Source organism: Mus caroli, chromosome 9 (assembly GCF_900094665.2).
Source record: "Mus caroli chromosome 9, CAROLI_EIJ_v1.1, whole genome shotgun sequence".
NCBI lineage: Eukaryota > Metazoa > Chordata > Mammalia > Rodentia > Muridae > Mus > Mus caroli.
The window spans coordinates 105,270,115-105,293,569 of record NC_034578.1 but is presented as its reverse complement, the minus strand read 5'-3'; the positions used below and the strand labels follow the sequence as shown (position 1 = coordinate 105,293,569).

General features: G+C 40.2%; 1 protein-coding gene across 18 annotated transcripts in view; it reads right to left on the bottom strand.

Moving 5' to 3' along the window:
• Positions 1–23,455, bottom strand: part of Map4 (microtubule associated protein 4) — a 151,812-nt gene that overhangs the window by 69,710 nt on the left and 58,647 nt on the right. For 17 of the 18 annotated variants that reach the window (XM_021173055.2, XM_029481528.1, XM_021173057.2 and 14 more), the window contains exon 3: positions 16,498–16,566. In XM_021173055.2, the coding sequence (XP_021028714.1) occupies positions 16,498–16,566 (69 nt within the window). Of the gene's footprint in view, positions 1–10,394; positions 13,541–16,497; positions 16,567–23,455 lie in introns of those variants that run through there. The other variant, XM_029481537.1, reaches the window with a different exon arrangement.

Sequence of the window (23,455 nt, the reverse complement as noted above, 5' to 3'; positions counted from 1 at the left end):
ACCTTGCTGGCTGCATGAGTTTCGGCCCCAGATATCTGGTATATGTGCTTTTTATGTGCTTTCTTGTCATTGCTGTATTAAATCTTACTCTCTATACATCTTAAGTTCGGTCTCAGTGTCTTCTTGGGTGCGCGGCTGTCCCGAGGCTTGAGTGAGTGTCTCCCTTTGGGAGTCTTAGAGTCTTTCAAAACCAGGTTAGTGAGACCTGCACAAGTAGGCCTAGTCTCACTCAGCTCACTATGTAGCCAGGGATGGTTTTGTACGTCCGATCCTTCTGTCTCTACCTCCTAAAATAAGAGGATTTTGTCATCTTGCCCAGCAAGGATGCAAGGCCTCCTGCTGTTAAGCAGGCAGTCTGAGCTATGGTCCCCAGTCCTGTCTTTAATTCCTGGCTGCTCACTCAACACACAACCTTAAGCATACTGCCTTCTTACTACAAAACTGAGATAAAGCAAGAACTCTACATGATAAAATTCTGCTTCCTTGCTCTACTAGCACCCAATAAAAGCACATCACTGTACACTGCACATACTTGATATACAGTACTGTGTCTTTCACACATACTTGTAATCCTACCCTACTATACCTGCTCCTGAAGATTGTCTTTTTGTGGCTCTGGGAATTGAACCAAGCAAGACCCCAGATCATTAAAGGCAAGCATTCTACCACTGAGCAACACCCTAGACTTTCACAGTTAACAGTCAAGTCAAATATACACCAAGTCTTAAAAAGATAGATCAAATTAATTAATCTCCAACAGGTGATCATTTTTCCTTAAACATATTGTAAGCCAGGTCTGATGACACACAAGATTTTTGAGGTAGCTCTAAGACTCAAAGTTCAAGTCAACATATATTACACAGGAACTCTTGAGGACAGCTTGTCTGAAAATGAAATAAAATAGTATAGAGCCAAACAACAATGGAAAATAAAGAAGTCACCTTTTAACTCAACCATTCAATTTGCAGGGCAAAGTTCTCTCCCTTCACCACTGAGTCTGAGGAATGAACTCAGGCTTCAGGCTTGGCAGTAAAAGCTTTTCCTGCTGAGCCATCTCAAAGGCTTGAATAGCATCTTCCGCCTCCACTCCCACATTCTGAGATTATAGACAAACATTATCACCCCCATCTTCTTCCTATTGGCTTGTACTGGAGACCAGCTGCCTAACCATGAGAGAGAAAATACCACCCATGACCCTGTAGTCCAGTTTCTCAACATGACCGAATATTAACAACCTATCCACCTCTAGCTAGGCATGGACAGGACCCATCTACTGTACAGTAGAAACCGAATGAATTCAAGCAGATCTGAAAAGAATAAGTTACACAGCAGAGGACTCAAACTGTTTTTGCTTCCTCCTCAACCCATGCTAATGGCCTCCCCAGAGTTTCACATGGCCAACTGATTAAGGAAGGAAAAAACATTATACAACATTCCCAAAGTGGGAAACTAGTCTCAAACTGTATGTTTTCCAAAGTAGGAGATAGTCTTTACAGGAGAATACCTGAATCAAAATCTTTTTTTTTTTAAGATTTATTTATTTATTTATTTATGTATATGACGGAACACAGATAGTTGTGGGCCATCATGTGGTTGCTGGGAATTGAACTCAGGACCTCTGCTCACTCCAGCCCAAAGATTTATTTATTATTATATATAAGTACACTGTAGTTGTCTTTAGACACACCAGAAGAGGGCATAAGATCTCATTACAGATTGGTTGTGAGCCACCAAGTGGCTGCTGGGATTTGAATGTCGGACCTTCGGAAGAGCAGTCAGTACTCTTACCTGCTGAGCCATCTCACCAGCCCCTGAATCAAAATCTTGACATCTCACACACCTGTTCTAAACAAGTCAGGGATGGACATTTTAACAACAAAGAATTGCAGAGTGGAGCTCATGTCTGTGAGATGCACCACTAATTTAGAAACAGAACTGCTTACTGTTCAGTTAGACAACACTCTGTAAGAAGTATCAATGCATTGAATTAGAAACCATGCATGGTGCTGTCTCCCCTACTGCCAGAATACACACATTTAGAATCAAGGAGAAAGGTAGGTGGGTTCATTCTCTTATTTGTTTATGCATAGGCTTGAATCCCAGGGCCCCACATGTGCCAATCACACACTCTACCTCTGAGCCATATCCTAAGCCCTTGCCACTCATCAATCTAGAACCTAATATTCCACCTTGCCAACTGAGTTCTACTAACTTGGATGTTTTAGTTTCCAAAAAGGAAATAGCATCTACTAGCCTACACAATCAATGATGCAATTAAATTAGAAGATGCACGTGATTTCCAATTTGGTCAACTGGGACTGTTTATGCCATTGAACCAATAGGCAGAACCTATGGGCTGAAACGACTGGGTCTGACTAATTATAAAGAAAGTCATTATATAATGAAAGCCAGGAAGACTCTCTGGAACCCAGGGAGATCCTCTGAAGCATCTCTTTACACTCCCTTTCCAAAAATAGTAGAAAACTACAAGAACCAAAACTAGGCTAGACGAGGGAATCAAAGTTTGAGTCATTTCAAGAGATAAAGAAATTCAACTAGCTCAAGTTCTGCCTGAAGAAAGGAAAATGTAAAATTGGTAATTTAGAAAGCCAAGGCACTATGCTACACATTTAATCTCAGCACTTAGTAGGCAGTTCGGTGGATCTCTGTTTGAGACAAGAGTTTGAGACTAGCATGATCTACATAGCAAAACCTCAGGCCAGCAAAAAAGGTCACTGATATCAAAGATGGCCTTATGACTCCATGTCAGTTTTTTCTGTTTGTTTGTTTGTTTGTTTGTTTGTTTGAGACAGGGTTTCTCTGTGTAGCCCTGGCTGTTCTGGAACTCACTTTGTAGACCAGGCTGGCCTCGAACTTAGAAATCCACCTGCCTCTGCTGGGATTAAAGGCGTATGCCACCACGCCGGGCTGTTTGTTTTGTTTTTTGAGACAGTCCCTTTAAGTCTTCTTGCCTGTCCTGGACTATCTATGTAGACCATGTAGGCTTCAAATTCAGGGAGGCATGGCACCACCTCCTTAGTCTGAGATTATATTAAGTGTGTCTTCTAGAGCCAGCTAGAAACTATGATAGTTTTGTTTGGGGGAAATATTTTGGGGAAATATATCTCGGCTAGCCTCGCATTTGCTATGTAACTGAGAATGACTCTAATCATTCTACTACCACCACTTCCACGGTAGGAATATGAGTGTACGCTACTTTAGCTGGGTTTGTTTGAGATGGGTGCTCATGTGTCCCAGGCTTGATCCTGAATTGCTATGCAGCCAAAGATGACCTTGAACTCCTGATCCTACTGCCTCCACCCTTTGTGCTGGGATTACAGACTTAAATCACCAAACCTAGTTTATGTACGGACTATTTTCTTCCCATTTTATGAATTATTGAATATTAATTTATGAGCTTAGCATGGTGGTTCATGATTGTAATCTCATCAGCATGTAGAAAGCAGATACAGGAGGATGTCAGAAAGCATATGCTAGCCTGGCATATACAACAAGCATAGTACCAGGTTTACAGGGCTACATAGCAAGATTCTGTATAGCTCAGTTGGTTAAGTGCTTGTCTAGCATGAAAAAAGTCCTAGGTTTAGACCTAAACACCAAACAAAACAGATGGGTAAAGTGGCAGGAAACCAAGGTCTTAGGCTCTATAAGATCCCATATTTAAAAATCCAGAGAGAGCAGGGGCTTAGCTGGTAAAAGTACTTACTCTTAAGCTTGATGGCCTAAATTCAATCCCTAGACTCCATGTCTTAAAGGAGAAAAACAACTCCTGCAGGTATGCCAATGTACAACCCAATTTTTAAAAATTATCAGACCCGGGCTGTTGAGATGGCTTAGCAGGTAAGAGCACCCGACTGCTCTTCCAAAGGTCCTGACTTCAAATCCCAGAAACCACATGGTGGCTCACAACCATCCATAATGAGATCTGACGCCCTCTTCTGGTGTGTCTGAAGACAGCTACAGTGTACTTACATATAATAAATAAATAAATCTTTAAAAAAAAATTATCAGACCCACCAAGACAGTAGCTCACAACTTTAAAACTAGCACTGGGGAGGGAGGCAGAGGCAGGCAGGTCTCTGTGAGTTCTAGGACAGCAAGGATTACAACGAGAAACCCAGTCTCAAAAAAATCAAGTAATTCCCTCAGCAAGTGAGACGCTGATTGCAGAGTGAGCATCTCTTTACTTTAGGGAAAAGGTCAGAACGACCATGTGAGGCAGTTAGAAACATACTACTATCACACAGTATTCAGGGGTATGTAGAAAAGAGCATCTGAAAGCTAAGTCGCCAAAAAAAATAGATTGCCGGTCATCCATTTACTGCATTCCAGCTCCAGATGTACTTATCAGACCCGGTTACCATTTCTTTTGGCAGCTGTTAAGCACAAAGAGTGCACTGAGAAAGGTGCCTCATCTTTTTTTTCTCATTTTATTGAAGAGTAATCAAAAACTCCATCACAGAACAGTATTTGGAAAACACTGGCCTATCCTGATCCCTGTGTGCTTCCTGTTCTCTTCCTTTCCTAGGGCTCTTCTGGTTTGAAGAACACCAAGCAGCACTCCCTTTGATAGAGAGTTTAGGTGAGCACCACTGTGAGCGTCTATCTTCATAGGACAGTTCAGCCAGTATTCCAGGATGACTTTCAGGTAACTGGGTAGCAGCCCATAGCCTGAAGGAACTGAGCGACATCACGAAGCGAACTAAACATAGAGAGGACTAGAAATATGGTCAGAAAGATGAAAAACCAACCAACCCAAAACCCAACATGGTCTATGTGCACCAGATACATTTTTAAACTTCTGTGCACTACATAAATCTCTGGTGCCTTCAGGAGCCAAAAGAGGCATAGCATTCTCAGAACTATAGTTACAGCCAGTTGTGAGTGCTGGAAACCAAACCTGAGTCCCTTGGAAGAACAGCCAGTGCTTTTCTGAGCCATTTCTGCAGTTCCCCATGTTGGATATTTTTAATAATACACACTGCAGGAAGCAAGCAGAAGCAAACTAGGAAACTAATTCAGGAGACCAAGATATAAGGAGTGGTAGAGCTCTACCTGTTTTTTGTTTTTTTCCTTGTCAAAAACTAGATGTGGGTGAGAGAAATAAGAGAGGACGACAGAACATGGGCACCGAAAGTTAGCCCCAGTCTGCAGAGGCACAAAAGATTCTCAAACCCACACGGAAAGAGATAGGGAGCAGGTATTTTTGTTTGCATCTGTGTGTGTGTGTGTGTGTGTTAAGGGAGGGATAATGAGTTCAGTTTAGGACATCTCCAGCTAGATGTGTGAGTTCTACACAATTTCAATTTCTAATCTTCCCAGGGGTTATATTCGTCCTTACGAAAATGTTCCATAGTAATCTAGCATTTAAATAGTATTTACATATTTATGTATTTCTCTCTACAACTTTTTTATTTTGTAAAACTAAAATTCTGTATCCAAACACTAACTCCCCAGCTCCTGGGAACTGACATTTTATTTTCCATTTTTACAGACTGGACACTTCTAGGTATCTGATATAAATGTTAACTTAGAGGATTTGTTTTCTGTAATTGGCCTATTTTCTTTGAAGTGTTAAGGATTTGAACATATGATCTTGAGCATTCCAGGTAAGCATCTCTAGTCTACATTCCCCAGCACTTAGTTGGGCCCATTTCCATTAGTATTCAGTCTCATCCTTCATAATGTTGTAGCCATATCAAAAATCATAAACTATATTTTATTTATTCACTTCTGTGTTGATGGGACACCTCAGTTGCTTCCATCTTGCTTGGGTAATGTAAACAGTACATCAGTCCCTACTTTTAATTTTGTTGGTAAACTATCTCTTAAGTCAGATAGTCTTTCGTGTTACTTCATTCTTGAGGTAAGGTCTCACTATGTAGCCCAGCCTAACCTTAAATTCAGTAGATTCCTACCTGTTTTAATCACAAGCTCAATAAATCTTTTTTTAAGGCAGGGTGCTATATATGCTTGACTAAATTCAGTATGTAGCCAAGCCAAAGATGATCTTGAAACTTCTGATCCTTCTGGGCTACATCCGAGTCCCCAAAATAACAACCACCTGCATTTCCCCACCACAATCTTTCTTAAAGGCTTATTTATTTATGTGGTCTGTTTTGTTTTTTAAGAGATCCATCTCCCTCTACCGGGATTGAAAGCATGTGCTAGCATGCCTAGCTGGACCACCTGTTTTGAAAGTCTGTAGGCTGGGTGGTGGTGCACACCTTTAATCCCAGCCCTTGGGAAGCAGAGGCAGGCAGATCTCTGAGTTCGAGGCCAGCCTAGTCTACAGAGTGAGTTCCAGGTCAGCCAGGGCTACACAGAGAAACCCTGTCTCAGGAGAAAAAAAAAAAGAAGAAAATCTGTAGCCCAGACCAGACCAACTTCAAACTTCCCATGACCTATTTCTACATCCTATGTGCTGGGAGCAATAGGCACAAATTCACTTTTAACTAGTTCTTGTATATGGTGTAAAAGTATAACAATTTTGTAAGATTTATTATTATTTATGTATATTGGCATTTTGTCTGCATATATGTGAGGAGGCTGAAAAAAAGACATCAGATCCCCCTGGAAGTTAAAGATGGTTGTAAGCTGGCAAGTATGCCCTGAGTTTGAAACCTGGAAACTCTGGAAGAACAGTCAGTGCTCTTAATTGCGGAACCATTTCTCTATTCCCAAAACAATTCTTTATATATAAATATCCAGTCTTCACAACACCATTTGTTGGAAAAAGCTATAATTTCCGTAACTAATTATCTAGTCATCCTTGTCCAAAACCATCTCACCATATGTAACAAAGATTTATTTCTTGCCTTTCTGTCCTAGTCTATTTCAGGACCACATTGATTGGGTTTTGTTTAAATCAGGGCCTTAGGTAGCCTAGACTAACCTTAACCCATGGTCCTCTTGCTTCTACTACCCAAGTACTAGGATTACAGAAATGTAGTATTACAGAAATGTAGTATTACCATGCCTGGGGATCACTTAAGTTAGCGTATATAGGAAATTTGAAAAGTTCATCTTGTTCTTTTTCAAGATTGTTTTTGCTACTGGGGGTTACTTCTTGGATTTATGTGAAATTTCATGGTCAGTTTTTCTGTCCTTGCCAAAAAGATGGCTGTTTTGAGGAAAATTATTTTCTAAAATGGCACATTAATCTTCTAACATTTCACTGCCATTTTGAAGCTCCTTTCAAGACTTCAGAGCCATGCTTATCATTTCTGTGCATCCTTCTGATCCAGGCTCTAGCACCATTTTTGTAACTGGTTTTGTGTGTGATGATTGGGGTGTGATTGTATGAAAGCCAGGACAACCTCAAATGACAACATCAAGAATGACCCCCTGCCAGGAGTGACAGACAGCACATGTCTTTTAAGAAGCAGAAGTGGTGGATCTCTGTGAGTTCAAGGACAGCGTGGGCTACAAAGTGGGTTCCAGGACAGCCAGGGCTAAGGATAGTCCAGAGTTGCATAGCATTACCCTGTCTCCAAAACAAAAAACCCTCTACCTCCTTTGAAACAATGGCCTGGAGCACATCAATTAGGCTGATTGACCAGTGAGTTCCAGAGATATGCCTCCTCAGTGTCTTGGGGGTGGAGACTCTAACCAGCCAAAGTGCTGAAAGAAAGACATGTTAGGAGTTGCCTACCAGCTACAGGGTTGCAGGTTTCCAGAGTCACATTGCAGTGGGCTTTCCAGTGGTGCAGCTACTTTTGAGTTATCCCTGCTTCTTGTAAATAACCTCTAAACTGTTAGTAATTCCAATAAAATGCTCAATCATTACCTTGGTCTATTGCAAGCTTTGTTTATTGGGTGAGGACCAGGAAAAGTCAGTTATAAAATTCCTCCACACCCAGACTTTCATATGGGGACTAAACTCGGGTTTTTAAAATTGTGAGACATGCATGTTACTACTCCCTGACCTATCTTCCTAGCCTATGAGCCCTTTCAAAGGCCCTGAGAACCCTAGAATTTGGTACTCTCCCCACCCCCCCACCCCCGCCTTAGTACTTCTTCCTTTGGGGAGCTCTTTTTCACTTTAATAAATCTACATTGTCCTAAAAACAAAACCAAGCAAAGCAAAACAAAACAAATGAACAAAAAAGCCCTAGAAATTTAATTAGTCCTAGAAATTCAGAAAGTTAATTTTCTATGTAGAATGTCTTGAGAAGAAAATTTATTTGTTTTTTTTTTGTTGTTGTTGTTTTTCGAGACAGGGTTTCTCTGTATTGCCTTGGCTGTCCTGGAACTCACTTTGTAGACCAGGCTGTCCTCGAACTCAGAAATCCACCTGCCTCTGCCTCCGGAGTGCTGGGATTAAAGGCGTGTGCCACCACGCCCGACTCGAAAATTTATTTGTATAAAAAAAAAAAAAAACATTAAGAAACAACAGGGCTGGGCTGGCAAGATGGCTCAGTGGGTAAGAGCACTGATTGCTCTCCCCGAAGGTCCTGAGTTCAAATCCCAGAAACCACATGGTGGCTCACAACCACCCGTAATGAGATCTGACGTCCTCTTCCGGTGCATCCGGAGACAGCTACAGTGTACTTACATATAATAATAAATAAATCTTAAAAAAAAAAAAAAAAAAAAAAAAAAACAACAGGGCTGGAGAGATGGCTCAGGGGTTAACAGCACTGACTGCTCTTCCAGAGGTCCTGTGTTCAATTCCCAGCAACCACATGGTGTCTCTCAATCTTTTGTAATGGGACCGGATGTCCTCTCCTGGTGTGTCTGAAGACAGCTACTGTGTACTCATATACATAAAATAAAGAAAGAAGGGAAGGGAAGGGAAGGGAAGGGAAGGGAAGGGAAGGGAAGGGAAGGGAGAGCCTGATGGTAGTGCATTCCTTTAATCCCAGCACTCAGGAGGTAGAAGCAGGTGGATCTATATCAAGTTCAAACTAGCTGGGTCTACAGAGTGAATTCCAGTATATTCAGGGCTATACATGGAAACCCTGTTTCAAAAAACTGAAATAAATAAATAAATAAGGAAGGAAGAAGGAAGGAAGGCCACCACCACAACTTTATAAAGCATTGATTGGTATTCTCCATATAGTTGGCTTATATGTGGGGGAAAAAGCAAAAAAAAAAAAAAAAAAAAAGAAAAAGAAAGAAAGAACTGAACCTCTAAGATTTATGGAGAAGAAAGAAAAATAAGGATGGCTTACCATGTAAATATTTAGGATTATAATGTACCATTATATATTTGAACTTCATTTATGACATGTCAGTTCATGGATTGGTTGTAGAACCTGTTCACATTAAATACTCATTTATATGTTAATCCTTTCTGTTTATCTGATGAAACAAGCGACAGCAAAAAAGCACTCAACACGACTTCAATGTTAGAACCTTCAAGCATAGGAGTTACATTATTTTGAGGTTGGTATAACCTTCAGGGCAGATATCACATCACAGAAAACTTTTCACAATAAAATCTACATGCATGCGCACCTGAATAAACATGTACATTCACATCTCTCTCTCTCTCTCTCTCTCTCTCTCTCTATCTATCTCTCTCTCTCTCACACACACACACACACACACACACACGAATTTTTAAAGAAATATACTCATTCCAATTACAATAAAAACAGCCAGCAATACTGACGGATAATATTGTTTTACATATAGTAGCATATTTGTCCATTATACACGATGTTTTTGACTAGAACACTCTCCAGTCTCCTGGTCTCACCATATTATTATGGTAAATTAGAAAGAAGGAAATCATAGGTAGGTTTCAGTTTCCATCAAGAATAATTCCTGCAAGATATGATGGCATACACCTGTAATCCCAGTCATAGGAGGATGAGGCAGAAGAACTGTTGTGCATTCAGAGCGAGCCTCAACTATACATGAGTATCAGACCAGACTATGCAAAGCTGTATAGACCTTTTCTCAATCATCATCATCAATCTCTGCCATCACAAGTAATTTTTATGTGAGATGTACCTATAAAAAAGTAAGAACTATCAAACAGTTTTTAGGTTATTTAAAGTCTCTATTGTGAGCCGGTATGATGATATATGCCTGTAACTCCAGCACTCAGGAAGAGAAGCTACAAGTATCAACATATATTCAAAGCTTTCCTAGGCTACATAGCTAATTTCTGTCTCAAAAACAAAATGAAAATCTATAGTGCGCTTTCCTTTTTCTGCCCCATAGAGTCAAAATCTTGCTATGTGTACCAGGATGGCTTGTAATTACCAATCTTCCTGCCCTGACCTCCTAAGTACTGGGAATTACAAGCAAATTCCACCATCACTGGACTCCTTTTCCGTGTCTCTCCCCACCTCCTCCCCTCCAGACAGGGTTTCTCTGTGTAGCCCTGGCTATCCTGGAACTCAGAAATCCGCCTGCCTCTACCTCCCAAGTGCTGGGACTAAAGGCGTGCGCCACCACTACCCGGCCTTTTCTGTGTCTTTATTCAGTGAACATACTACATTTACAAACTTATCTACAGAACAGATACAACATTCTACGTTCTATACTTTATTAAAGTCACCATATTAAATATTGCTAAACACAACATTTTATTAGATAAGCCCAGAATGTATTTCAAGAACACTGTGGATATAAATTTTTATAATATGGCATTATAAATTAATTAACAATACATCACAGACACTGCCTTTTAGAAGACCCTTTTACCATTCTGCCGACTCAGCAGGTGCTATAACTACCAATAGTCAATTGAGCTTCGTACGGCTCAGATCTGGATAATGGAAGTGTTTAAGTGGAAATACTTGACAAAAGTTCATGCAGTTACAGAATTGTGGGATCCAAAGCTTTGTTAGACTGATAACTCAGACCTCAAAGTACCTTAGTTGTATACTTCAATAATTAAGACCCCAGAAAATATCCAGTAATATGTTAATATACAATGTTTATTAGTTTAATTCATTTAGCACAATGACACAATAAAATGTCCCAATATACAAACTGTTGAAAGTCTAAGTCACAAAAAAATACAAATGAAACTATAAATTTGTAAAAATAAATATAAATAAATAAGCAGGCTTCTAGATCTTCATTATTGGGTGAGGCAGAGGTAGAGGGAGAAAATGAGAATCATCACATTTAAGTAGCGGCCCTGTCTGGTCTGTGACTGTCACAGTGACTACTCTTCCTTGTTCCAAGGGTCAGATTACTTCCTCAGTAGCTATAGATGAAACATTACCTTAATGCTTTCAAAGTAAAATATCCAAATGCAACAGTTGGAGATAACAAACTATATTAAATTTCACCTGGCTATTAGCAGAAAATCAGAACATTTATAGAAACTCATAAAACACATTAAAATTAAAAAAATGACAAATGGAAATAAATGTGGAATAAATCATGTTGATCATGAACTTTGAGTCTTTATTGCCTAGCGTCTCTACCTATCTCCCAGAAAAACTCCGGAGTCTCATTTAAAAAACAAACAAACAAACAAACAAACCCAAAAAACAAAAACCAACAGAAACACACCAAACATGATTTTAAAAAGCAAATGGTGCCATTATTTTTTTTAAAAACTTCCCTGACCAACTCCACTGCCCCCAATAAAAAGGGGGGAAAATTAAAAGAACATCTTGGAGGATGAGCTATATAAACCTTACTCCTGTCTAGACCTTCAGAGGGAGCACTTAGCAAAGACACCAGCCTTGTGATGTCACTCAGGTGGAAGTCAGGGCTTCTCCAATTGCAGGCACTGCAGGAACTTTCCTAACCCTTCAAGTCACTCTGATTTTACCTTGTAAAAGTACTGGGGGGTGAAGGGAGTGTTTGTTTTTGAGACAAGGTTTCACATAGCTCAGGGTAGCCTTAACCCCACTCACTACTTAGCTCAGACTGGCTTCCTACTTCTCAAAATTCTTGACTCTTCTTACAAAAGTCTTGAAATCTCAAGTGTAAGTCACTACCCCCAGGTTTCAAAAGTAGTTTTAGGTCAGAAGATCAAGAAAAAAAAATGTTCTATCATGTTCCTCAAATATAAGCTATTTCTTTTCATCTCTAATGAGCAGCAGTACCTTGGAGGCTGAAATACCTTCTGTAACCAAGAGGACAGAAATAAAAAGCACTTTTCATACTTCAGTTCTTATATCAGAATTCCTCTATGATCTCAAATATGGCCTGGGATTTGTGATCTACTCCTAAAAACCAAAGGTTCCTCAGTACTTATCCTAATGGTTCTAGCTTTTATATTGTTTTAATTTTACTTATTTCTTTGGAAAAAAAATGAAGAACAGAAAGTACCAATGAAACAATATAAATTGCCATTTCATGGTACAGGATTTTAGACACAGGACTTCATATGTGATCCACCAATTCTATTGGAATGTTGCTGAAAAAAGCACTTTGGAGCTCCAACAGCCTTTAACCCTACACACACTGTGTGAGTAGTCAGACAATTTCTCCACAACGAGGCAGAGTGACACAGTAAAGCTGTGGGCTCTGGCTGAGGGTCTGGGTCTGTGTCTATGTCTGGGGCTGGTGTGCAGCAGCCTCAGCTTGGCTGCTTTGGAAGCTTGCTAAGCTGGCAGTGCTTCTCTGTTATTCAGGAGTAATTGCTTTTGTCCTGTCGCTGCCCACTGCACTACTGCAGGGGTCAAGGACATTACAACTGTCTTCAGGTTTAACTTCCCAATTCTTACTTTAATGCTTTATGATTATGTTCAAAAAGTAACAAGTTATTTAAAAAAAATCAATATACAATAATTGTGTTATCAAATTTTCAGAAGAATGTAAGACAAATAGGTAATATAGTTTATGATTTAAAAAAAAAAAAAAAACAATTTGGCCCACCACGAAAACAGCTAAGACACTGGGAGGAAAAAAAAAAAGACTGGGTCACTGTTTAGCCCTAGCCTGCTGGAACTCATAGAGATCAGTCAGCCTGTGAATGCTGAACTAAAGTTACTCACCACAACGCCCAGCATAAGTAACAATTTCATTCAGAGAAATAATTTTTCAACTGGAAAACATTGAGATTTTAGTAAGGTGGAGAGAAACACTGGTGGCCTGAGAGCCTAACCTTCGCTAAAAGCAAGCTCACAGAGGGAAACGGGAGGGGCAGGAGAGGGAGATTCGCTGCAGCTCGGTGGCCTCACCCCTTTATGAAAGCACACATTTTCATTTAGTTTTTACAGTATGCTCATTCACATTGAATATGCAAAAAAAGGACAAGGCCAACAAAGAAAGTAAAAATGACAAAATGAATCTAAAAGAGAATAATGAAAAGAAATGACATTTGATGACCTTTATAAAAATAGTAAAAGTAAAAGAATTCATTTTGCACACTGTGCTCACAAAGGGAAAGGAGGTTCCATCAAGCCCTGCAGAACACAAGAGGCAGGTGGCTTGCTCAGGCATCAGCAGAAAGAGGCCCCGGAGAACTACCCTCAGCTTCTTCTACATGGTGTCCAGGAAGGGAAAGCAAAGCTTTTACAAGTGTAACGGTGCTTAGGAAAGACCACTGGTCTGGTGGTGCAGCAGCCCCAGTGTGGAGAGACACTCTAGTCCTCTAGGAGAAGAAAAATAGAAAGGGAGGAAGAAACAGGAAGGGAAGGAAAGGGCGGAAAAGCACAGGTCATTAGTAAACAGCAAGTTTAATACAGCAAGATGCTCATCAACTCCACTGTGATTAGTGGGGCTGCTCTGCTCTCAGCTCTACAGACAACTCTGAGGAAAACTGAGAGAGGAGTTTTTAATTAGAGCACTGAGCCAGATGCTCTAATTAGTGATGGCCAAATGAGAAGCAAGTCACAACATGCTCCCCCAGACATGCATACTCTTTATCTCCCCTCCTCCAATAAAATCTGTACACTCGTAAAACGCGTTTTTAAAAGCAATTATTAAAGAGGCCAACCTCAAAACCCAAACAATCTGGATATGAACACTGAGTTTCACCTAAGGTAGGAAAAGTTCTTCAAAAGCAGAAAGACCTGCTTATATGGTGCCAATGGGTTCCCCTTTGTCATCAGGAAACTCTTGCACCACCATCTGCACCACCCTGCCCGACCCACACTGTATTATTAAGAATTTTTCAAACACTAAGTCTCAGGACTGAAGAATGGCTCGGTGGCTAAGAGCTCTTCCTGCGTTTCCAGAGCAGCATCAAACTGCCGGCACCCACAGCAGGTGATCTGCAGCCTGACACTGCAGCCCCAGCTATCTCCTCACTCCAACACACACAGTTAAAAAAATAAATAAATAAAACAAAGCAGCAACAACAATAACAACCCATTAAGTCTTTTTCTGGTCAGGCTTGAAATTCTGTTGGAGCAATCTAGCCTAGATTTGACAGCTGTCCCCTTCCTGTGGAAAACAATACCCACTTGCTTGGTCCACACAGTTAGAGACCTCCTCCAACCCCTCCTTCTTCCAGCACTAACTCCAGGTTAACTAATTTAATAAACTTTTTTGCTCTTTGCTTTGTTACTTTTCTTTTTAATTGTGTCTACAAGTGTGTGTGTGTGTGTGTGTGTGTGTGTGTGTGAGCTCGGACAGCCCAGAGGCAGACTCCCTGGCGCTGAGGTGATTGATAGTTGTGACCTATCCAACAATGCCCTGCTGGAAGCCAAACCCAGGGTCCTGCAAGGGCAATTCATCTCTTATCCACTGAGCTGTCTCTTCAGTCCTGGCTTGATTTTCTGAGAAAGAGACTAGTTATATAGTCCGAGCTAATCTGCCTCAAACTGCCTGCCAAATATTGGGATTACAGATGTGAGACACCACACCTGGCTAAACACACTCATATTTAAACCACTTTTTCTTTAACCAAAGGAATATTTGCAAGTCATATCTTTCCTTCCACGGCAGGAGTAGAAATAATAAATACATGAAAGTACAAATGTCAAAGTAAAAAGTCAATTCACAATAACACCACTCTTGTACTTATTTATAGTTTTCCAAATACAGTCTTTATGAGTTGCTAGTAAGAAAGTTAATTTTATGGAGTAGAACTTAGATTTACAAAAAATAGAACCTAGATTCCAATTACTCTGAGGTATACAGATATGTATGTACATTTTTTGGTTTTAGGGGTGGTTCTGAAGTTGAATCTAGGACCTTATACATGTCAGGCAAGTGACTGTCACTAAACTACATCCCTGGGTCTTGTACTGTGAAATAAAGCTAATAAATTACCCAAGCCCAAAGCTTACTCTATAGAGAAGGCCTCAAAACTTTTGCCTCACACTTGTGCCTCTGCCTACCAAGTATATGGGATAGGCCCAGGTCACTAAATTCATTTTACACGATTTTCTAAGGTTAGAAACTAAAGAGAGCTGGAGAAATGCCTCAGCAGTTAAGAGTACTTTTCACTCTTGTAGAGGACCTGAGTTCTGTTCCCAGCACCCATGTGGTGCCTCACAACCATCTATAACTCCACCTCCAAGGATCCAATACATTCTTCTGGCTCCCAAACACATGTATACTCATATAAGCACATAATATAACAGTTAAATTAAAAAAAAAATAAAAAGGGTACAACTTGCTATTGCTACAAAAAAAAGGGGGGGGGTTGAAAAGGTTTAGAAGTGAACAACTCTATAGTGGTTAAAGAAAAGGCTTTTCATGGTTCAAGCATACATAAGTTGAAAAAAGTACATTTTGTGCCTGCCTCCAATATACTGATGTGAATCTAATTGCTGCACCCCAGAGTTAAGATAGTTTTCTAATACAAAGAAACACGTATTCATTTGTGCTGAAAGCCAAACTCATTTGGGTCAGCAGCATCAGGCTGATCGCAACTGCAAATAAATGCAGTTCTTTACAAGAACATAATGCATGGCTCTCCCACAGGCCCCTGAGAAAAGTGTTATCTAACACAGCACATTCCATGTGCACAAACTCCTGCTATGGCTCTGGCAATTTTGCTCACTATAAACACACCGGTGATGGGTAGGGGGTTCATGCTGTTTATGAGGTAAAATCCTAAAGGAACTCAGTGCTGAAAGACTATCAGAGCCTTAGTCTGAACTAGAAGTCAAAAACAAATCCCCAAAGCAAAAGTTAAGTGGAAAGATAAAGGGAGGGAAAAAATGAAAGACAAAACACAAAGCAAACCGCTTTAACTTATGGTTGTGCGTTTCTTTTTTACTTTTCTTTTTTAGTACCGACTTTTGAAGAAACTAAGTGCAGAGCACACTCAGGTTGGAGACTGCCTATCAGGTTGGAGACTGCCTATCAGGGTGCGGGAGTAGGGAGCAGACAAAGGCCTCTCGTTAGAAGGTGATGGCTTTTCTGCATCTGTTAAGAGTTATTTTAAGATCCATCCAATTCTTGTGTAGTTCACTTCCAATAAACATTCAAGGACTATGAGAACAAACTTGTTTCTTTCTTTCTATTGTTGATCGATTCATGGGTCTAAACATGACCATTGAGAGCAGCAATATTCTCAGAAATAACATACTTTCATTTAAAATACTTAAAGGGTGCTTGTCAAGATGTTCACTGTGAAAACGAGAGACCTCTTACCTGCAGTGTTATTCCCCTCCATTCCATGATCACCATTGGCTAGTAGTGTTGGTTTAGAAGATGGGATACCTGGAAAATTACAAAGAATAATTACTAATTGTAACACAAAGAAAAAAATTGACTATGGAAATTGTGTTACTCTTTGTAGTATTAGCAGTCTTTGTCATATCTTTGTCAATGTTCATAAAATCACACACATTAACCCCAGTCCCACTCACACCTTTCAGTATCATCTCCACAAGGAAGAGCATTCCTTTTCTCTGTTTTAGAAGTGTGTACATGAGGTGTGTGTATGTATGTGTATGTGTGTGTGTTGCCCAAGAAGGGAGATGGATCTCCAGAAGCTGATGTATGTGTATGAAGTCACCAAATGTGAATATTGGAAACCAAGCCCAGGGCTAATCTAGAGCTCTTAGCCATCATCTTTTCACCCTGAAAAAGTCCTAAAAGGTTTTTTTGTTTGTTTGTTTGGGGGTTTGGGGATTGAGACAGGGTTCCTCTGTGTAGACCTGTCTATCCTGGAACTTACTCTCTGACCTTGAACTCAGAGATCCCCTGCCTTGGGATCAAAGATGTACACTACCATTACCCCAGGACTCTGTGGTTTTGCTCTATAAATTGTCAAAGATTACTAGCAGATTCTATTTTTTAAAAAATCCACAAAGTACCTCAGGTTAAATAAATAAGCATGTCTCTTCCGTGACAGGATCCAGGGACTTGGGACACTCTCCAATAGAAGCTTTAGAGCACCATTATTGCTCCCTGACAAAAAGACTATATAGAGACTACCAGGAGTTCTCGGTTCTATTTTGTTTTGAGACAGGGTCTCAAAACGGTTATATAATCCAGTTCAGCCACAAGCTTGCTTGTATAACATATATGAAGTCTGCATATAACAGAGTATCGTGATACACCCTGAATGTGAGAGGGAAGAATTATTAAGTTCATGATATTCTTCAACTATAAAATAAGTTTGAGGTCAACCCAGGCTACATGCAATCCTGCCTCTAAAAATAAACCAATTAAAAAGTAGGTCCAAAGCCAGGCATGGTGGTGCACTCCTTTAATCCCAGCACTCTGGAGGCATGTGGATTTCTGAGTTCAAGGCCAGCCTGGTCTACAAGAGTGAGTTCCAGGACAGCCAGGGCTACACAGAGAAACCCTGACTCAAAAAAACAAAAACAAACAAACAAACAAACAAGTAGGTCGAGAATTTGGGGGTTTTGTAAATTGTTACCTAACTGTTCAGCATTCTTTGTTGAAAAGACTATCTCTACCCTATTGTATTCCTGGTGCCAATGTGTGTGACTGTGTGGAAAATCAATTGACAATGTTTCGTGTTGGTCTTTTGTCTAGCCTTGCTATTTGTTAGTAGTAGGTTTTTCCAGGATGTGTGTGTGTGCATCAAATTCTGAGCTTTCCACTTTTACTGTTTTGCTCTTAGTAGCTTAAAATTTTTATTCCAACCCTGGGCTTTCTATTCTGTTCTGTTCCATGGATTTTTAAGTCTAAGTTATTCTGACATCATATAAGCTTGGTAAGCATTGATTTTCTTTCTGAGCAGGGTCTTTCACAGCCTTGGAGGCCACAGAGAATGGACTCCCCCTCAGGACCAGCTTTGAACACTCTCACCCATCTACCTAGTTATCCACTAATATTAAGAAAGGGAAAAATCTTCAGAGGTATTTTTCACAAATACTTTTCAAAGAAAAAGAAAAATCAAGAAGCTACACTATTAAAATACAAACACAGGCTTTTCTTTTGGAAGGTAACACAGTCAAGCTCTCCCATGTAAAGAGCAGACACCTTTGATAACTATTTTAATTGAAATGACTACTCTGCTACCTCCGAGGAGCAAGAGAAGCAAGGTATATTAGAGTAGAATTAGAAAACAGAGATGAAAGGGTGAAAAGACAAGTTCATTAGATATGCACACATAACATGTGCCCTGCGCATCCCTCACAGAATGCACTGTCCTTTTCCAGAGTGGTGCCGGATATGTCCCACCCACACTTGGCACAGGGCCCTCTTCCTCAAACAATCAGCACTTAAGATTCATCAACCCATAGCTTAAGAAAGAGTACATATTTTCTAAAAATCTGTCCTGTTTTAAAATATAAATTATTTAAAAGATGGAAATTTTACAAAAATTTGGTTCTTTTTTTTGGCCACGAAAGTGGTGAAACTACTTTATAATCTGGTAATAGCTACTGTAGAAAACCAGAAAATCTCATTTTAAATGATTGAAATAAAACTTCTGAATAGTCAATTTATCAACTGAAAAATACTAACTTGCCAATTTATTATCAGTATTTAATTCATGAAAGAAAATAAAAACAAAATGAATATAAACAGAGTACTGTGACATTATTTAAAATAGCTAATGTCACCACAGAGTAAAATACCACTGAAAAGCCAGAACATAGGCAGAGAGGGATGAGGGTGGGAAAAAGGCTAGTATGGCAGATAAGCATTATGCAGACATACATTCTCATCCTCCACTTCTTCCTCCCTCCCTTCCCACTCTCAAGTAACCAGAAAATAATATGAAAGTAACATCACTAGCAAATGTTAAGGGAAAGGATAGGACACAGGATAGACAGAGAAAGAGTTTTACACAATCCTCTCTCAGATAAGCATATTAAAGAATTTAAGTGAGGTTAAAGAGAACAACTTGGATATTGTATGGATGCATCGTTTGTCTACTGCCTATGGCTTAGGCAGGAAGTAAGATGGTAGGACATCTGGGAAGAGAAAGAATTCTGGATAGAGCCAGATAAGAGATTCACCTGTAAGATGTGACGAAATGGACAAATGGTACCTGAACACAGCCACATGGCAGAATGTAGGCTGGAATGAATGGGATATTTTAAGTTATATCTGTCAGAGAACAGCCTAGCTATATGGCCAAGATATTTGTAAATCTATTTTAAGTTTGAGTCTTATTTCAGGGAGCATGGGACTGGGAGGAAGAACCAGGGTCTAAGTTCAACAAAATAGCTCCTCACATAGAATCAGGTCTGCTCTCAACTCCAACTGGCCAACCTTCAATGTCATCCTTTCTTGACTCCTAACCCTTGGTGTCTTTCTCCTCTCTCCACCTTCTCTTAGTTCGTGGTTCTCCTCCAACCCCAAGCCCAGAATCCCTAAACCCCACCTATGTCTCTTCTGCCCAGCTATTGGCTGTCGACATCTTTAACCACCAATCAGGGATAAGTTGGGAGTGGGGAAAGCAAAGTCACATAAACCTGGATCTACATTCAGTCTTTGGTTGTAAACAGTATTTAGCATAACAAAAGACCAAACTTCAACATTTATTCAAGTATTTAAAAACAGCAGAGGCCTGGAGAAATGCTTCATTGGTTAATGCCCTCTACTAATCTCAACAGGTGCCAGAAATGTACATGGTACCCAGACATATGCAAGCAACACTCATACACCTAAAATTAAATACATCTTTTTAAAAAAGGTTGGTGGCCGGGCAGTGGTGGCACCCACCTTTAATTCCAGCACTTGGGAGGCAGAGGCAGGCGGATTTCTGAGTTCGAGGCCAGCCTGGTCTACAAAGTGAGTTCCAGGGCAGCCAGGGCTGCACAGAGAAACCCTGTCTCAAAAAACCAAAAAAAAAAATTAAAAAGGTGGTGACCCATGCATTTAATCCCACCACTCCAGACGGAGAGGCAGGCAGAGCTCTGTGAATTCAGGCCAGACTGATGATCCACAGAGTCATTTCCAGGATAGCCAGAGAGAAAAGCTGTCTTGGGGAGAAGGGGTCTGCAGAGCTGAGTATGGTGGTACAAATCTAATGTCACCTCTACATTTGAGTAGCTAAGGAAAGAAGGCTGAGAATTCAAGGTCAGCCCCATCTCAGCAAGATGACACTACCTGGAAAGAAAAAAGTAATCAGGAATCTAGAAATTAACAAAGAAAGACAGCCTTGGGGCTGAAGAACTGGGTCAGAGTATACTATACTGCTCTTCCAGTAGACCAGAGTTTAGTTCCCAGCATCCACACAGTAGGCAGACAACTGCCTCTAACTCCATTTCCAAGAAATCCAATTTTTTTCTCACCTCTGTGGATACCTATACTCATCTATACAAATGAAAAACAAGAAACCCCACATATACTCATAATTGAAAATAAATCTTAAAAAGTAATATCCTCCAATGATCTAGAAATCATGACAATAGGCAGCCAATGAAAATAAAAAGAAACCACAGGCTAAATGTGGTTAGATGATTAGTACTTCAATGAATAGCAAAGTTGCACATTATCCAACATTAAATCCTACTATAGTACAGTCAGCCTCCTGTCAGCTCCCAAATCAAAGTGCACACTCGACACCATGTTGGAAAAGGAATTTATCTCACCAGTGACACTGATATCCAGGAGTCACGCCTAGGGGATTATCCAAAGACTCTCTGTGGTAAAGCTGTCACATACCTGCCAAAGGCAGGCTTAGGAATAGCTATCTATCACAGCAACTCTCAAACAAGACTTCTAATAAAAAACCAAGGAAAAGGAGACACTCAAAGACCACTGCCACCAGTACCCACCTCGGTAAAACATATAGACATAGGTAGGTGAGCAATCTGAGCTACACTGCCAGACCAAATAAAAGTTCTATAAAAGACATACTTCCCCTTGGGGAGACAAGGAAATTAATCATGCAAGTAGGAAACAAAAGTGTAGAGAGAATCTTTTGTATTGCACAGTAGCATCACCTGTCAATAAAATGCTGTTGCCCTATTAGCTTAGGCAGGAAATAGGGAGATGGGAGTTTTAGTACAGAGAGAGAATTTCTAGGAATAGAATCTGGTGTAAAGGAGATTAGCCTCCAAACTCTGGGAGAAGGTGGTCACATGATCTGAGGACAGACAAGGTAACCAACTAGGTGGCAGAACTTAGAATAGAATAACAGGATGATTAAATTATGAGCTAGTCAGGGAACAATCCAAGGCTTTTGACCTAGGCATTTATTCATATGTAAGAAGTCTTGGAGTTGTTATTATGGAAAACTTATGTGCAGGCAGGAAAGCATGAAATTACACAAAAGCATGGCCTAAACACAGTAAATTTCTTTTTCTTTTTTTTTTTTTTTTTCCCTGAGACAGGGTTTCTCTGCATAGTCCTGGCTGTCCTGGAACTCACTCTGTAGACCAGGCTAGCCTCAGACTCAGAAATCCACCTGCCTCTGCCTCCCAAGACCTAAATAAGTCTTCAAGATTAAAGTACCTACAAAAGTAGACTACGGGAGACAGCTGGATGGCTCAGAGGTTAAAAAGTGCTTGCTATGTGAGTCTGACAACCTGCATCTAATCAGGGCTTTGAGAGTTTCCTCTGCTGCTACCTGTTGCCCTTCAGATATTTCCTGTCGCTTAATTATTTTTCTTTTAATTATTCTTTAATCTTCCTTTATAGTTGGCCTTTCCCCACCCCCGACCCCACTCCTACCTGCTGTCTCTTAATTCTTTAACTGGCAGAAAAAATGAACGCAATCAAGACCACCACCGACTGTATCATTTTGGGACCTTATCATTTAGGGTCACTGACTCATCAATGGGAACAAAATTGCCTGAGTAACCCTTCAAGTTCCCCACTGGCTGGCCTCCTAGACAATTGGAGTCAGACCCTCAGGTGCTTAGGAAGAAATCTATCTCTCAACCAGCGCGTGGGCCAAATATCTTCTAGGGACTAATGAAAAGCAACTCCCAAAATAAACTCTTCATTATAATACCCATCCATCTTTCAATCAAAGTAAATTCTGTAAACGAGAGGAAAAGTTCCCTAAAATTTCCATGTCTACATTTTCTCTTACTTATGGTATTTCCAGATCTTGTCAAATGCTACAGGATAGACCCACAGATTCTAGCTGTAGTGGGCTTCATGTGTCTAATCCAAGTTTTTTTAAATATCTATTCAGGCTTCACCTAAACATTACAGATTAAGTCTCAGGAACTCTTTGGGCATCTCTAAATAAATGTCCTGTAATCATAGAAAGTCACCTTTTCTGCTGTTCAGGAAGGCCATGGAGATGCCACTTAGTGGACTCTCAGTATCCAGTCTGCAAAGAAGAGGGTCAACAAAGAGGAAAATTCCTCCACACTTTCAAGGCCTTTATCTTCATACAGCTGGAATAACTGAAAACAATGATATTAGGTGTTGGAAGCTCTTCCCAAGCCCAAGTAACCCCTGAGGACCAGATCTTCAACTGGCTTTGACAACAAAAAGAGTTAATTTTGGCCACCTGCATGATCTTAAACATCTAAAGGATTTGTGTTTCTTTAACAGTCCTCAGACATGGTACTTAATCATATGAAATGCTATTTGGGGGTTGAGAGATGACTCAGTGGTTAAGAGCACTGACTGCTTTTCCAGGGGTTCTGAGTTCAATTCCCAGCAACCACATGGTGGCTCACAGCCTTCTGTAATAGGATGCCCTCTTCTGGTGTGTCCAAAGAGTGATAGTGTACTCACATGAAATGCTATTTGGATAACTATTTCCACTAGTGATTCTCTTCCTGATAACATTAATTTCTAAGAGTACTTCTCAGAGCAATACTGTGATGTCCTATGTTGTAACCAATCATGTTTCCTGATTAAAGAAGTTGGCCAGAAACTCTGTTTGTCAAACTTAGAGATGATGATGTCAAATTGTGACTTCAACAAATAAAACCTGGATGTCAGGTTTGGTCCATATTGCTCAACTCCACTGGAGGTAACAGTGGGTACATTTATTTTATTTATATGAGTACACTGTAGCTGTCTTCAGACACACCAGAAAAGGACATCAGATCCCTTTAAGATGGTTGTAAGCCACCATATGATTGCTGGGAATTCAACTCAGGACCTCTGGAAAAGCAGTAGCTTAACCGCTCTTAACCACTGAGCCATCTCTCCAGCCCACAGTCAACTCTTTTTTTTTTTTTTTTTTTTTTTTTTTTTTTTTTTTTTTTTA